Consider the following 17,542-nt stretch of genomic DNA (forward strand, 5'->3'; position numbering starts at 1 on the left):
TCAACAAATACGGAAAATGAAAAATGGCCCACAGATTGGAAATGCTTAACATATATTCCAGTGCTTAGGACAATAGGCTACCATCAGGACAGAATACAGAGAAACTGAGGGCCAGAACAGACCGGCAGCTTCAGCCTGCTTCAACATGGCTTGGGGGCATGGATTGTCCATGCCATTGTATTTCCAATTTCTATGTATGGTTGTGAAAGCTGGACAGTAAAGAATGATAGGAAGAAAATCAACTCATTTGAAATATGGTGCTAGAGAAGAATTCTACAGATACCATGGACTATTAAAAAAAACAAATAAATCAAGCCTGAACCCTCCCTAGAAGTTAAGATGGCTAAACTGATACTGTTGTATTTTGGACCTATCATAAAAAGGCATGACTAACGAGAAGAAACAATAATGCTTGGTAAGTAGAAGGCAGCAGCAAAAGAGGAAGACCACATTAAATCCATGACCTGAGTCTGCAAGACCTGAGCAGACCAGCTGATGACAGGATGACTTGGAGGTCCTCATTCCTAGGATCACCATAAGCCGAAGTTGACTTCACAGCAATTAACAACAATAACAAAAATTTTACTTGCATATTGATTTGCTTGACGACGAGTCCTACCGCACTAAGGAGGAATTTACTTCCAAGTAAACATACAGATAATCATATGCCTTACAGATAACTATGTATGTCCTGAAACTTGTTACTTCCAAGCTCTGGCTCTAAATGACCCACGGGAAAGTGCTTATTGAAATACTTTTCTGAGACAACTGTAACCATGCAATCTGATACAGAACACATATCACACATTTCCAGATACATCATTCTACAACAGTGCTCCTCTGCACTTTACTTTAAGGTTGCTCTCTAAAGTAGCAGCCCAGTATAAAAAGGTCTCAAAATAATATTTTGAGAAATAAGCCCACAAAATATTAGATATGGATCCTCTTGTGGGGGGGGAAACTAGCACTTTTTGACAAGTTACTCTGCCTGGAAAAACAAAACAGTGGCAGCTTTGTTTACATCTAGGGTGATGTAAACATATGCAAACTCACTTGATACATACACAATATTTAGCTTTTTTCCTGGGAAGGCTTATTTCAATAGTAACTCCGAAGTACATGAAAACACTGTTTTCCCATATAGTCCTTGATATATTACCTTAACAAGGGATCACATACCCTGTGTAGTTAGGACAGCACTTCATCTCCAGGAGACCAGTCTGATCTAGTGCACATGCATAGATGTCAATAACATGACCCGTTGAAGCAGCACGATTTGCCAGAGCTTCAAAATGCTAGACACAGAAACATAATAAATATTTTTATAGATTTATTTATTAAATGTCTTATAAGTCAAATTTTCTAGGCAACCCATATAAATATACAAACAATTCATGTCCTGTACTGAATACACAGTTTAAATTACATAACTAAAAATCAAGTCCTCTTACCTTAGTACCCTTTTTGACATATTTGGCATTGTCTTTCTCAATGTCATGCCAAGATCTAATAGGCAGCTTAAGTTCATCCCCTACAACCATTCCAGGTCCTTGAGTTGCTGGTCCACCAATAAACATCATTATCCGGGCACCAGTATTAGGGAATGTACACTGTAACACAATATTTTGTATTCATTATCCCTCTTTTAAAATATATTGCAGTGTAACTGCTACTTAAGATTAATGTTGATACAGCTGTAATCAACTAGAATTGGTAACTGTAGTGATCAATTTCCTGCAACTGCAAACAATAAAAGCTGAATCAAAAAAGCTTCAAAACAACTTCTTTTTTCTATCCCAACTGAAGAGATATACTTGTAAAAATTTCCAGTTTTGAACTTAACTCACACTTATTAAATTTCTAAAGCTAGGAAGATCTGTAATCCTTTATCCAAATTACAGGAAATGTATAAGCTTTTACACACACACATATATATAAGAGAGATCCTATTACCTCTATAAGTCCTACAGCGATAGAAAGAGCCACTCCAGAAGACCGCAAAGGTCTCTTTCCCTGAGGAACAGGCCAAGGATCACGCTGCAGTTCACCCAGAAGATCTGTGAGATTCATGTCAATTTTCTGTACTGGCTGTAAGAATCTGAAGTTAGCAAGAAGAGTAAGCTAAATAGATATCCTTTTACATAGCATGTACTAGGACGTTTGATATTTCTTGTTGTGGGTTTTTAAAATATCCAAGGCCTGATACAGACAGCCAAAATAAAGCTGCTTTGAGTCACTTTGGAGGTATGGTGTTTCAATGATACATGCGTCCTCAGAGTCCAGAAGCCGCATCAAAGCCACGATCCAGTCCTAAGGACTGGAGTGCAGCTTTGGTACAACTTCCAGACTCTTAGGACGCATGCATCATTGAAACACCATACCTCCAAAGTGACCCGAAGCAGCTTTATTTTGGCTGTCTGTATAGGGCCCAAATGATGTTTAACATTTCCTGGACTATTTTCTGAAAATTCCCAACACTATTGCGATATTTTATTCTCACTCTCAAGTGGGTTTCTGAATAACAAGTTCCTTTCACTTCTTCTGCATTAAAAAAATCTAAGTTATAGTGCATCAGTGAAATAGCAACTTTGCACTATAATTCTATGATGCCATTTGTTAAATTCAGAGAAGAAAATTTGACTCTCAAATTATAGGAGCACCTCAGTCCATATAAAGAGGGTTCAGCTTCTATAGAGTCTCCAGTTTAAAACAAACTTTGGAAAAGTCCTAGTGCAGATCTAAGAAAAGGCTACAAACAGCCCCTTAAAAGAATGGAATAAATGATCATAGAAGAAATAGTAGCAATGACAAACTCAGGACGGGCACCAAAAGTAATGTCAAATTTCTTAAATGTAGTTATTTATATCACAAAACTGGAGTTACTGCAAATGAAATTAGTTATAATTTTAATAAGAAACTCAATACCTGTTAGATGGTGGTGGTTGCTGTACCTGAGGGCCACGACCCACTTGTGAAACATTCATTTTTGTCAGTCCTAACATCTCCTGTGAAGAGTATATTTTATAAAATAAAATGAAATACAGCTATATGTTCAGCATTTCCACCATAATGACATTTTCAAGTAAATTAAGAAAGTAACCTATGTGCTACCTTTTAAAAAAAGCCCTATTTCATTTCTTAGAAAAGTATCCATCTGCAAATAAGATAAATAAGGAAATATTTCACTAATTCCTGAACTGTACAATGGTTAGTAGCATGGAGATTTTCTACTTCCCTCTTCAAAGACAGAGCAATCATAAGGTTAGCAAGACCACATTTATATTAATTTTATATTTACCTGAAGCTGTTTTGCAGACAAATCTTTTGTCCCTCTGAAGACATAACTTTTGGAAATCCCTTCACAGCCAAGCTCATGAACTTGCACCATTCTCCCAAAAGTAATAAGCCCCACCAAAGCAGTTGGAGGTAGGAGACTTAGTGACATTTGCATGGATTCCTTCAAAGCTTGTAAGTCTTCATCTTCCATACAAGTGTCAACAACATAAAGAAATATCAAAGGCATCTGAGGTCCACGCTTAAATAAAAGGGAATAACATTGAAGAATTATTACTAAAGAAAGTCATGAAACATATTTGTTAGGTAACCAACCCAGTCCAAAGACAATCAAATGCTATTTGGGAAATATTCCCAAATAGTATTTGGACAGGAGCCCTGGTGGCGCAGTGGTTAAATGCCTGTACTGCAGCCATTCACTCAAAACCACAAGATTGCGAGTTCAAGACCAGCAAAAGGGCCCAAGCTCGACTCAGGCCTGCATCCTTCCGACGTCACTAAAATGAGTACCCAGACTGTTGGGGGCAAATTAGCTTACTTGCTGTTCACCGCTATGATCTTTGGAATAGCGGTATATAAATAAAATTATTATTATTATTATTATTACCAATTTCAGAGTGGCTGCATATATTTTACTACCAAAATTAAAATGTATGGGTTTCTCTGATACAAGACAAAATTATACATACTGATTTATGCAAACAGAACTTCAGTAGGATCTTTGGCATACTGCTACACTGCCTAGCAGTGCAATTAGAATGGGTGCATAATGCCTACTTTTCTAGCTAAAACTGCCAGAATATATATACAACCTCATATCAGGAACACCTACGCTCTTCTATATCTCAGCTACACAACAGCTCTATATTGCATTATAACAAAGGATGCCAGGTGCTTCTGAAAATTTAATGCTAGCTGCCAGCACAACCTCCACATATTAGGATAATATGCTGACATCCTGGTCAACACAGCCCATCCTGCTACTTTCCTGACTCAACAGTCCCATGGATTGTAATCAGAATACTTACCTGTACTACATATTCGATACTAGAAAATTGAGGTAAGAGTTCTGCAGGCTGGTTCATCTCAGATATGCCAGCATAGGTAGGAGGAAACTAAAAGAGAAAGTGATTGAATGGTTTTTTAAAAATTGCACACAACATGCTTTGAAACACATTTAGCTATATTCATATTTGTCTATTCTTCCCCATGTGTGTTAATATTGTTGCCACTCATTATTTTGATCCTAGAACATGTTTATTAGGAAGCAAGTCTACAGAAATTTTAGCTTACCTGATTTCTCTGGTAACAAAAATTGCAAGCCCATAATTTTGCTCGGTAATCCACCTGGCTACAAAATAAAATTTAAAATGCTTTAGTAAATTATGTATGCAGACCAGATATATCCAGGAAGTTTCATGCTCAAACATGAACACATTAAAATCACCATTATTTGCATCCACATTACCTATGAAAACTTTTCTGTTCTAAACGTTCTGCTTTAGCTGTTTCTTGTTTTCCCGCCTGCTATTTCTTATCTTACTGAACAGTAAGATTAGTTAACCAGAAAGTTAAGATATTATTTATTTGGTTTATTATGATTAGTGTACCGTAAGTCACTTTAAACATACCTATTGAAAAAAGGAGATGTAAATATTTAAAGAAATAAAATTCATATTACACCTTTCCATATGCAGTGGAAGAACAAAGATCACTAGAGTAAAACAAAGTAGTGTGGTTACCTACACTACTACAGGTTAGATAGGGGATGTAGAACTCTGATACTGTAACAAAATCAGAACAATTTTTAATACAAGCTACTAATGTAGTTTTCTTTCAAGCTGTTAATATGCATTTTTCCTCAGTTTGTCACCAGAAAAATTTGGATATGTGAATCTTGAAGGTCTTTGAGCACACTGTAAAAGAAAAAACAACCCTAAAGCTCTGGGTACTGCTACTGCACATGTGAAGCTGTTCTTGAAGTACTAAATACAACCAATTATAGACACTCTGGCCTAAATCCAATGTCATTCTAGCACTACTGTACAGTACCAGTGCAACAGAACTTTCTTTACCTGTCCTTACCTCTTTCTGCCTGAAACTCTCAGAATGGCGTTAAAACTGACTCCAGTTTTAAGAGTTTTGCAGAACTCTAGAGCAAGAGGTTGTAGTAGAAAGAGATCCTGTCCATTCCCACTTCTACTAGATTCTGCTGTTCCACTAATACATATCCAATGTTGGATACTGCACTTTGGCATCAAACTAGCAACTATGTACAAGAAACCAAAACCATTTACCTCCGTCCAAAATAATTTACCATTCACTTTAGTAGAATAGAATATTTTACACAGATTTGTAAAAAAAAATCATGGGGCTCTGGGTCAGAGGCACCTTGTGGAAATAAGTCCCTCTAATTTTAGTGACTTTATCTCCAAGAAAGTGGTTTATAAGCACAACCAAAATAACTGGGACTTACTGCAGAGAAATACATTTGGGAGTACATTTGACAAAGACCCGATAACAGAGAGGGGTGGGGTGCTCAAGACCACCCAAGATTATACTGGTGGAAGCTGAGACTCCTCCTCAATTGATCAGGCATATTGGACCACCAACACTAATGTAGTTGATGTCCCTCAGGAATTATCAATCAGAATTGTACTGAATGATCAAGCAATACACTAAATATTAAGAAATCCATTGCACTTGATCTCCTCCCCCATGAATAAAAAGGTCTGCATGCAATCTATCTTGTGCACTTATTTGCAAGTAAGCTACACAGAATTACATGAAGAGGACTTCTATGTAGACACCGAGTTTGCAAAAATCTGCATATTTATGGATGACTGCATGATAAAGAATGGGAGATATAATCTGCCCTCCCACTGGCTGTGTCCAACACATGCTTCTCGATACCTCAAGCTTCGTAGATATACATGCTTGTGCATTTTATGTGTGGATTAGTATGCAAGAAATCCTGTATCTTCCAACATATCAGTACAGGTTTTGCTTTTAAAGCAGGTATGTGGGCAGACGGATGTGTTAAGAAGCTTATAGACATCTCCACTTATTTAATAGGATCTTACATATTTTCCTTTTTGGTTGATAAATTAATATTGGGGTGTTTTTTTTATTTACTTAATTTTGTGACAGTTTATTATTTTGCCATTGCTCTCCTGGTAGTGAGATTGTTTCTTGATCCAGGTGGTTGTTGTTCTTATTTTAATGCAAGCAAGGCATGCTGCGTTTTCTTTATTTTGTTAAAAATGTACCTGCAAGAAGGCAAAATCAGCAATGGCATGACTGCCAACACTGAGCTCCCACACTTTAAAAAAAAGTTCCAAGGTCCCTGACATTGTGAACCTCTAATGAAAATACTACACAGTGAGAACTGTTTTTAATTATTTAACTGATTTTTTAAAATCTGTAACAGGGACATATGCAGAGGCACTATCAATGTTTAGAAGCATACTTGACTAATCAAGGGGCATTGGTTTTAATATCTATAACTAGTATGGCTATAGATCTATGAATACATCTGATTCAGGAGAAATTGTTCTTTTTTAATTTATTTATTAATATAAAGGAAACACTAAGCAGTAAATAAATACAGATAACTACAAACAAATACATTACAAATAGCTACATGAAAATACTTATTGACCACAATAAAGAAACTGCTCTTTAAAGTATGTTGGTTACCACAACATCTATTCAAGAAGGGATTTCTAAGTCAGCAAATTGTTGGAAATGTAATACGCTGATGCTTCCTTTAACACACATGTTTTGGAGCTGTCACATAGTGGTTACATTTCCTTAACAGATATGTTTTGGAGTTCCAGAGTGCTACACTGTGGGAAGTAATCACAAGTAAATTTGGTTCCTTCCTATTCGTGTCCTTTTAAATTAAGGCCATTATTTGGGCTTCTTTTCAGGTTGCATCCACACCATGGAATTAATGCAGTTGAGGCACTTTAACTGCCATGGCCCCATGCTACAATTCTGAGATGTGTAGTTTGTGCGATGCTTTGCATTCTCTGACCGAGAGTTCTGGTGGCACAATTAAGGTACACATCCTGGGATTCCATAGCATTGAGCAATTGCAGTTAAGGTATCATGGATTGTTTCGCATGTGCAGAATAGCAGCCCTTGCTATGAAATTTTTATGGGGCAGGCCTTGCTATTAAATTCTGGATTTTGTTAGTTGTGTGCTATTACGCCTGCTCGTCAGATGAGTTCTGGTTGTCACAAACAACCACAAATTCCTGGGATTGCCATAGAATGGAGGCTCTGGCAAAAAAGCGGTATCAGACTGCATTAGGGATGCCATAACCGGCTGCAGGCGTGCCACATCCGTTTGTGGGTGCTGGCACGGTCACGGTCGGTTTCAGCCAAAAGCGGTCTGCCCCGCCTGCAGCCCACTTCTACCCCCGCACATGCTGTTAGAGAAAAAGCTTATTGGGCTGGTTGATGTCTCTTGTTACCGGTGTTCTGGACTGGTCCAACTGCGAAACAGATGCAGTCTTCTCTGTAACTCAGGACAAAAGTAACTTCAACACAGATTTTACTCCAATGAGGGTTTATTGACTTTTGTTTGCTCTTTACACTTTACAGCAGGGCTACTATACCTCTTATACTCTTTCAGAGTCCATGACTAGAAGCTTGAATTTGACATTCAGTCTTGTTCTCTTCAAAAGATCACTTTCCCACCAGTGGACACACCTCTTTCCATGCAAGTCACCATGCTCCACAAGACCATAACAATAAACAATTTGTTCTATATGGTCTCAGGCACATTAGAATCATAGAATCTTAGAGTTGGAAGGAGACCCACTAGGGCCATTCAGTCCAAACACTGCCATAAGGAAATCAATTCAAAGAATTCCCTGACAGATAGCCATCCCGGCTCTGTTAAAGGCCTCCAAGGAAGGAGACTCTATCACCTTCCCAGGAAGTGCATTCCATTGTCGAACAGCCCTAACTGTCAGGAAGTTCCTCCTAATGTCAGGTGGATCTCTTTCCTGCAGCGCATCCATTGTTCCGGGTCCTGTTCTGGGAGCAGCAGAAAACAAGCTTGCTCCTCTCAATATGACATCCCTTCAAAATATTTTTAAACAGGGTCGATCATATCACCTCTTAACTTCTTTTCTCCAGGCTAAACATCCCCAGCTCCCCTAAGTGTTCCTCCTGGCATGGTTTCCAGACCTTCACCATTTTTGTCGCCCTCCTTTGGACACGCTCCGTTTTCTATGTACTTTCTGACTTGTGGCGCCCCGAATGGACACAATATTCTAGGTGGGGCGACAGAGACAGAATACAGGGCCCATTACTTCTCTTGAATCTAGTACACTATACTTCTATTGATGCAGCCTAAAATAGCATTGGCCTTTTAGCTGCCGCCATCACAGTTCACTCGTGTTCAACTTGTGGTCTACTGGACTCTAGATCCCTTTCACACGCAGTTTCATTCGCCAGGTGTCACCCACCTCATATCTGGTGCATTTTATTTTTCAGCACTAAGTGCAATAAATTCCATTTCTCGTGTGAATTTCATTTTGTTAGCTTTGGACGCTTCTAGTCTATTCAGGTCATTTTGAATCTTCGATTCCTGTCCTCTGGGGTATTAGCTATTTCCCCTAATTTGGTATCATATGCCAAATTTGATAAGTATGCTTCCAATTCAGTCATCCAGGTCATTGATAAAGATGTTGAATAGCACGGGCCCAGGACAGAGCCCTGTGGGACCCCACTGGTCACTTCCTCCAGATGAAAAGGAGCCACGTTGAGCACATTGGGTTCGGCCGGTCAAACCAATTCCAATCCATTTAAACAGTCCTTTGTCTAGCCCACATTTTACACCTTGTTTGCAGACGTGTATGGTAAAACTTTGTCAAAGGCCTTACTGAAATCAAGATTATACTATATCCACAGCCGTTCCCTTCATCTACCAAGCTTGTAATTTTATCAAAGTCAAAGAAAGAGGATTGGTTTGTCTGGCATGACTGTTCTTGAAACCCATGTTGACTTTTTGTGATTCTGGATTGCCTTCTAGATGTTCACAGAATCTCCCTGTTTAATGTGATCTGCTTCCCGAATCTTTCCTCGTACTGATGTAGACTAACTGGAAGGATAATGTTGGGATCTCTTTTTCACCCTTTTTGAAGCTGTGGACAACGTTTGCCCCTCCGCCAGTCTGCTGGGATCTCAGTTTCCGTACTTTTTCAAAAGATTATGCAATGCCCGCTCTTTACATTTGCCAGTTCTTTTAATACCCTTGGATGGAGTCATTCTGGTCCCGGCGACTTAAATCATTAGATAATTAAGGTGTTCCTCTTACTATCTCTTTACTTATCTGTACTGAACTGCCCCTATCTGTCCTCTGCCCATTATCCTCAGGTGAGCACCCTTTGCCTTTTCTGGAAGACTGAGGCAAAGAATGGTGTTGCTTAATCTGCTTTTCTTGTCTTCTGTTAGCATTTGCCACTTCTCACGGCCGTGGCCTACAGTTCCTTCTTCTTCCTTTTGTGCGACATATCCAAAAAGACCCTTTTTTTGTTCTTAACCTCTCAGCAAGCCTGAGTCATTCTGTGCTAGCTTTTCTGACTTTACCCCGTTACAATGCCTGCTATTTATTTGAATTCTTTTTATGATTTCCCCTTTTTTCCATTATATACATGTTTCCGTTTTCCAACTTCAGCTCCGTTGAAAGTTCTTAGTCATACATCTTGGTTTCTTGAGGCCACCTCCGTTTTTCTTTCTCAACTGGAACAGTTGCAACTTTGTGCCTCCAGTATCTCCTTTTTGAGAAAGTCCATAGTCCTGAACTCCTTTATCTTTTAGTATTTTGACAATGGAATTGAAACTCAATACTTCTCTAAGTTACCGAAATCTGATCTCCTAACGTTAGGATGCGTGTAGGACTATGCCTGGTTATACTTTCAACTTGTTATACAAACTCCAGGGACACCTGGTCACTTCCACCCCTAATGATTCCCCACCCCTTGCCACCCATTAACCATAGTCATCCTTGTTGGTTAGATCAGAATCTAAAATCAGGTCTGACCCCCTTGTTGCCTCTTACACCGTTTGGATCCATTGAAATTGTCTTCCAGGCCAAGTGAGGGAATTTGCTAGGCCCTTGAGGGTTTGACGCTGTTTGATTCCAACAACTATCAGGATAGTGCCAGCGCCCATTCAACTACTACCTTCTCTTTTCTGACTGTGTGGTCATTCTGTCTAGAAAGATATCATACAATTCCTTCAGTCTGTACTTTGGGGGTCTGTAGTAGACTCCCTACCGCCCCATCACATCCTTGTGTTTCTCTCCCCTTTGATTCTTATCCGATGCTTCCCACCTGCTTCCCTGATTGATGTCCAGGATTCTCTTCACTGGTTGTCAATATCTCTGACATTAGTGCTATCTCCTCCTTTCTTGTTTGCCTATTTCTCTTAAAAGGTTATTACCCCTCTATTTCCACATTCCAACTCATGGGACTTCATTCCACCAGGTTTCAGTTGTGATGCCTATTTATCATATTTGCTTTGTGTTCTAGGAGTTCGAGTCTCATTCTGGCTTATTTTCCATGCTCTGTGCATTAGTTGTAGAGACATCGCAGACCATGGTTCTCCTTTACTTGTGCTGTGCAAGTTTTTTGGTTCCTCCCCACTGTTGGGTCCTTGCACTTTTTTCTTGTTTCCTCTATGGTCGTTTGACTTTTTTGCCTCCCTTTCGCCTTCCTTATACTTGTCCCCTCCCTTCCTTGGAACTCAGTTTTTAAGCTCCTGATTCAGTTCTTGAGGACTGTTGGCACAAACATTTTTCTTCCAACTGGGGTGTGAGATTGCAACCCGTCTGTTGCAAAGAAGTCTCTCCTCGTGGAACCGCCGCCCTATGTATCGAAGAATCCTCCTTCTCGGCTGGCACCATCTGCGAGCCAGTGTGTTCATCATCTGTCTTTTCTCTCCCTTCCTGGACCATGCCCTTCACGTGCAGAAGAGACGAGATGACACCCTGTTACATCCTCTTTCTTTCAGTCTTCCTACCCGCGGCCCCGTCATTTCCTTTTGAGTTTTTCTGAATTGCTTGTGTTTTGCAGTATTCATTAGTTCCCCGCCCTTGGACCAAAGGAAGGTGGTATTTGTCAGTAGGCTTTGACCGTGTCTTGTCAGCTCTCTGTCACATCACGATCTTTGCACCTGGAAGACAAACACACCTCTCGAGACATCTTGTCGGGCTACAAATCACTGCTTCTGTACCCCTCGCAAGGGTCCCCCACTACGACCACACGCCTCCTCCTAGGCTTAGCCGCGACTGTTCCCTCGGGTGGACTCTCAGGCTCCCCGCTCTGTCCCTGAAGTCTGTCCGTGCTGTCTTCTTCTCCTCCTTGATAAGGGAAAGAGCTTGCGAATCGATTCTCTAATGCAAGCTCCAGAACATTCCTTCTTGGGCTTACTTTCTCTTTGTGACATTCCTCCGCTGTCTGCCCCTGTGTATGGCACGTGACCTCTTCCCCTAGATGCTCCTCTGCATGGTATCATCCAGATGGTTAGTTCTATTGTGTCAGGAATCCTCTTGTTCCCTAATATGTCTGAGTGTAGCTACTCTTTGACCTCCGCTGCTGGCACTTCCTCCTCCAAGAGTGCTACCAACTTGCACTTGGTGCATGTGAAGTTCTCAATTCTGTGGGAAGAAGAAAAAACATCCCACAAGAGTTGCAGGTGACTACAGCGATCCCTCGTTGTCCATACTGCAAAGTCTTTAGTAATGACTATAACAGTCAATTACTGGGGATACTTCTTTAAAGGATGTACTGGCTGCTATCTGCTACTTAAAGCCGAGGTTCTATTTCATATCTGATTCTAACCTGATGCCATTGAGTAGAGTTGTTGGTTAAAAGAAACTAAACTAAAATTCGGGAAGTTGGTAATTAAGCTAGTCTGCCTAGCTCCGCCCCTTGTTGACTCCAGATGTGACTCACAGAAGCTCCTCCCCTTCAGCAATGAGCACCCGGTCAAGCACACTGGTCTCAAATGGCTGCCAAGCAGCTCTTCCTTCTCCTCTCTCTGGCGACCTGCTCTGGAAGGCTCTGGAAGTTGGTTATAAAGCTAGTCTGCTAGCTCCGCCCCCTTGTGGACTCACAGATGTGACTCACAGAGCTCCTCCCTTCAGTCAACAAGCACACGGTCTCAAAATGGCTGCCAGCGCTCCTCTCCTTTTCTCTCTTCTCTGGCCGACTGCCGACCTTGTTCTTCCAGGCCTAGACTTTTGGCCTTCAAACAGGAACCATTTTAAACCCTTAGTTAACCATTGACACATCTGAATGAAATTTTCCATACAAATTAGATATATTTTACATCGCCTGCTTGATGGCCGCGGCTGCTCCTATGGCGGCTGGCACCACTTTCCGCATTGGGCTCCTCCTTCTCTCCACCCCCCTGCGCGCTTCCCTCTGGCCCCGCCACCCTTCTCCAGCTCCTCCTCCCCCAGCACATCCCCCTGGCTGCAGGGCTGTGCGCGGCTGGTGGTTTGGCCACCCACCTCCTCCTCTGTCTCCTCCGTGCTTGCGCTGGCAGTTGCCCCAGTGCGCGCCGGCTGAAGCGCGCAATTGGCCCACTTGCCTGCCTGGGCCCTGCGCAGCCTGGCTCAAAGGGAGTGGTCCCTTTACGGAGGCAGCGCCTTCGAAGGAGGCGAGGAGGAGGGGTGCGGAGCCGCACGTAGGGCTAATGGGTGGCTGAACAGCCACCCCTTCTCCGGCCGGAGCTGTGCGAGTGGCAGGGGCGGGGCTTGTCCCAGCCCCAGTCTGCCCCCATTGGCGCCAGGCTCAGGGGGAGCTGTTGGGCCGGACTGCAGCCAGAAAGGGCCATTTCCTTTGCCCTTTTTGGCGCGGAGGAGGAGGAGGATGAAGGGGAGGCGGAGGTGGAGGAGAGGTGCGGGCCATGCTTTTTTTTTTTAAAGTGCATTTGTTCCCAAGTGCCTTTTTGTGTGTTTTGGTGTGCTTGTAATGCTAACAGTCTCCCTTGTTTTGTCAATGATCAGTGTGGTGATGGTGATGCAATAAGCCTCTGAAATATGCAAGAGGCCTGTTAAGTAAGCCATGTGAAATGCTCAAATGTGCGTTGTGTGTGTTTTGGATGGTAGGGGGGGTGATTTCGCCAGAAAGGGAGTACATTTCTGCCATCTGTCCTTCATTTTGATCATGCCTAGAAACATGCATTTATTTAACATTTTTTTTAACAAATCATCAAATTTTTTCACATGACCTCCATTTTTTTTAAAAAAAAAAAGTGTCCTACATTTGCAAACTTTTGTCCTACATTTGTCCCGGTTTGAGGTCTTCATTTATGGCAACCCTGAACTGCATTCATTCTGCCATGTAGCAGCAGCCTCAGTTGCCCCACTGCTTTGGGCATTGTAGACGAAAAGGCGATGAAGACATTTGGGATTGCCGTTCTTGGGACACATACATACTCAGCGTAGTTATCATCCCTCAATAAACCTTGCATGCCCCTTTTCTGTTTGTGGGGCAGGTGACTTGAATAAAGCCTAATGATTTAGGTGGGTGGGGACTTAATAAGGGCATTCCATCAAGGAGCAGGGTAATATACCCACTTCTTGGAGGTCAAGGGGAAAGGAGAGGTCCTAAGGAGCTACAGTACGAAATGGAGGTTTTCTTTATGTTATGAGAAGCCAAGAGATTATTTTTTTGTAAGCTCATTGTTTGTTTTGTGAAGTACTGTACTGTTACTGTATTTCCTGCTATGTGTGCCCAATACTATCAGTTTTGCCAATAGGGGGTGCATATTTCTTCTTCAGAAAGCATAGTCTGTAGTACTTTAACCCTTCTCTTGTAATGGTGCTATGTGCACTTATGATATTCTTACGCTATAATTTTTTGATAGGCGATCCGATTTGTGGGATACATGTTAAAGAATTGATTTATTTAGGCAGTTTGGGAAGAAGCAAACAAACAAGTAGTAAAATTATAGTACTGTATTACTAACGTGTGCTTGAATGTCAGGGCTCATGTTTTGTTTTCTAAACTGTTTTAGGTTGTGATGTTTGGCACTTGGCTTTAGGAACTCAGATGTGGCATGTAACTGTAATGGATCTTCCATTGGGATTTTCAGAAGAAAACACAATTTCTCCCAGGGGTTTATTTTTAGTTTTGTGTTTTCCTGGTTTTATTTGCTTTGTGGAAATGAACTAGAGCTTATCTTTAGAAAGAGGGCTGACTTAGGCAGACACGCCAGTCTTTGCTGTTAAAAATAGTGTTGTTGCGATCTTAAAGATAGTACAAACCTATTATGGCATATAATACGCTCACTGTAGTCTACAAAAGTTTGCCACCATACCTTTTTTCTTTGTGTTGTAGCGCCTAACACAGCTGTTCTCTGGAAACTGTTTAAAGGGCTTAAGCTGACCAAAAGCTATGCATTTCTTTTCCACACATAGGCATGGAGCAAATATGTCATAACATGTTTTACTCAGAAGTCAATCTACTACTTAATGGACTTATGCATAGTGTATGGTGGCAACTTGCAGCTCCTGTCAGCCCCAGTGAGGAAAGCCAATGGTGAGGCATGAGTTGCCGTCCCACAATATTGTGTTTTCCTATCTTTAATGAGTGAAGTAAAATTGGTGTATAATGTACCATCCATCAGTATACGCTAAGCTTATTTCTGGCTAGGTTTGCAGAGGAAATATGGTGGAAAGGTGGTGTATAAGACAGTAAAATGAGAAAATAAAAGCTGTTTTCCATGTGGTCGATTGGGGTTAAAGGTGAATCTCATTTCTAAAGGCTGAAAGGCCGCTGTTCTAATCAAGACATTCATGGTGTACCTTACTCTTTGTGGAGCATGTAAGCCGCCATAAAACTATGTATGCTTGTTCAGAAAGGGAAGGCGTGCATGCATAGTACGTTGAAGTGGCTTGACTTGTAATCATTGGTAGTTAATATTGCATGCTTGTTAAAAAGTGCTTGGCTCCGTAAGATAAATCTGCCGTTTGTGGTTATACTGTATGAAATACCAGTTGACAGCGACGTATTCTTAAGCCGATAAGGATTGCTTCCAGAGCACACTTTTAGCCTGCATCAATACGTCACACTAAAGGTGAGGTCTAGACAGTGTAACTTTCTGTGTATTTTCCCACACTGTTTTACCTTTTATTTTTCGCAGCAAATCTGCTTGAGAAGAACGTATTGCTTAGAGTTTGCTCAATACTTTATGACTAGTGACACCAAGGAGTCCAACTTTTAATTAAAATTTACTTCAGTGAGATTAAACTTTGCATTTATGAAACAACATAAAGATTTGCAAAGAAACATGTATATTGGATAGTTATGGAATTCACAAAGCCATTAATTTTTTAAAAAAACAATAAGTAAGTTTTTTCTTATTCTGTATATTGGATAAAATAAATGTAGATTTGCTAGTGTTGTCTTAGTTGTGACATCAAAATAAGTTGGTAAGCTTCTTGCACAGAATAGATCCAATGTCTGATATGTTTGTAAGTATATTCATGGCCAGATAATTTTCTTGATTGTAGCTTGTATGATGAAAAATTGCCCACGATGGTACTACCTGTTTTCTGGTGGCGGAACTTTGCGTGTGCTCATGTGAGGCAAGAGCTATGCTAACATGTCAAGATAGGATTTTGTTGAGGAGCCAGCCTAAGGCTGCATCGCATGCAAAACTATTCTGGTTGACATTACTTTAACTGCCATGTCAGTTGCTGTGAAATTTGGGAGTTTTTGCGCCTTTAGCCTTCTCTGTCAGAGAGCTTTGGGCGCCATAAGAAACTACAATTCCCAGAATTCAATGGCATTGAGCCATGGCAGTGAAGTGGTCCACCTGGATTTTCTTCATGTGTGAATGAAGCTTAATGTGCCCCCAACTATGGGCGCAGGCACTAATGATGGGTGGCACTGGGTGGAGTACCTCTCGGAGACAACCGGCAGTGACTCATAGCTAACAGTTTTAGCACAATAGGCTGTCGCCTCCAGTTGGTTCCAAATAAGGCTAACAGACCACAATGGTGCTTTTGGTGTACAATGCAAGTAAGCTAGTCTGAACATGTTAGTTTGTAGTGGGCGAGCGACGAACATGCTCCTGTGAAGTTATTTTTTAATGGGAGTGGTTATCATATAGAATTCTGCTAGTAAATTTCTTAAGCAAATCCACTTTGCTGGTAAACATTTTCAGAGCTTTCTCTTTATCTTATTTTTGCTGTAGTGTTCTGAAGTGTTTCGCTCTCTTAGAAAATGTGCTCACACACATGCTACTGTGTCAGGAGCACTTTGATTGTATATTCCTGCATGGCAGAGGGTTGGATTGGATGGCTCTTGTGGTCTCTTCCAGCTCTATGATTTATTCTATCTGACTGATCTTCTTATGGTTGCATGCATTAATTTAATGTTTTGGATTTCCTATCATATATTTATTATTTCTTTTCTTTTAAACAGAAATAAGAGAGCAATAATGGCAACCTTTGGGTTCATTCCGAGAATGAAGACAGGGATGGTGTTTGATTCAGCTGGAATGTTTGGCTTCCAGTCGACTTGAGCCAAAGAATGGTGGTTCCAGTTGCCTGCTGTTTACTCACTGAAAGAACGCCAGACCTGCCACCCATTCAGTATGTAGCCAGTTCTGTGCAGTAGATACCTGCCGGGCTGTTCTAAAATCGTTATGGTAATTGCCATAAATTCTTATCTTGCTTACATTTGGTACATGCTTTTATGATTTTTTAAGTTTTGTTTTAAATGTTGTGTGAAAATGGTTGTTTCTCATTAAAACCACCTGTCATATTTATTCTGAGTTGATGATAGAGAAATCTGTTTTGTGATTCTCCCCATAAAAATAAACATCATAAAACTCCATTAAAAATATATAAAAGCATCAGAAATGTTGTTTATGCACATGTGGTGCAATGTACACTATCTGTGTCTTTTGAACATAACGTAAATGAAGGGTTATTTTTTAATTTTTTTATATTCAAAAGAGTTGTCCGTTACATATAGTATGTATATCGCTTAGTCATAGATTTCTATAAAATCTTCCCAAATGCCCAAATATAAATACCATTTGAAATTTTGTCTGTAGTCATTCTATATAATGTTGTTAGATCTTTTGTCCATTGACTCACAGGTGGGAAAAATTATCTTTCCAGTAACAAAGTATTAAGCTTTTAGCAGTCAGAAGGGCATGAAAAATCCACTTCTTTTGGCCAATTGTTAATTGTCCACGAACAAGT

At 40.7% G+C, this 17,542-nt stretch overlaps 2 protein-coding genes across 4 annotated transcripts in view; one reads left to right on the forward strand and one right to left on the reverse strand.

Annotated features, from left to right (window-relative positions):
- The window catches only part of SEC23A (SEC23 homolog A, COPII coat complex component), a 33,287-nt gene extending 28,493 nt beyond the window's left edge, over positions 1 to 4,794 (reverse strand). The window contains exons 1-7 of one of the 2 annotated variants that reach the window (XM_042448282.1): positions 4,588 to 4,794; positions 4,323 to 4,409; positions 3,299 to 3,535; positions 2,926 to 3,005; positions 1,954 to 2,098; positions 1,452 to 1,610; positions 1,180 to 1,295 (exon numbers count right to left, since the gene is read on the reverse strand). In XM_042448282.1, coding sequence (XP_042304216.1) covers positions 1,180 to 1,295; positions 1,452 to 1,610; positions 1,954 to 2,098; positions 2,926 to 3,005; positions 3,299 to 3,535; positions 4,323 to 4,379 — 794 coding nt within the window. In that variant the 5' untranslated portion in view covers positions 4,380 to 4,409; positions 4,588 to 4,794. The remainder of the gene's footprint in view (positions 1 to 1,179; positions 1,296 to 1,451; positions 1,611 to 1,953; positions 2,099 to 2,925; positions 3,006 to 3,298; positions 3,536 to 4,322; positions 4,410 to 4,587) is intronic. The other variant, XM_042448290.1, reaches the window with a different exon arrangement.
- PROSER1 (proline and serine rich 1) overlaps positions 1 to 17,542 on the forward strand; it is a 321,400-nt gene that overhangs the window by 281,838 nt on the left and 22,020 nt on the right. The gene's annotated exons all lie outside the window — the stretch shown is intronic.

This window comes from Sceloporus undulatus, chromosome 1 (genome assembly GCF_019175285.1).
Source record: "Sceloporus undulatus isolate JIND9_A2432 ecotype Alabama chromosome 1, SceUnd_v1.1, whole genome shotgun sequence".
Lineage (NCBI taxonomy): Eukaryota > Metazoa > Chordata > Lepidosauria > Squamata > Phrynosomatidae > Sceloporus > Sceloporus undulatus.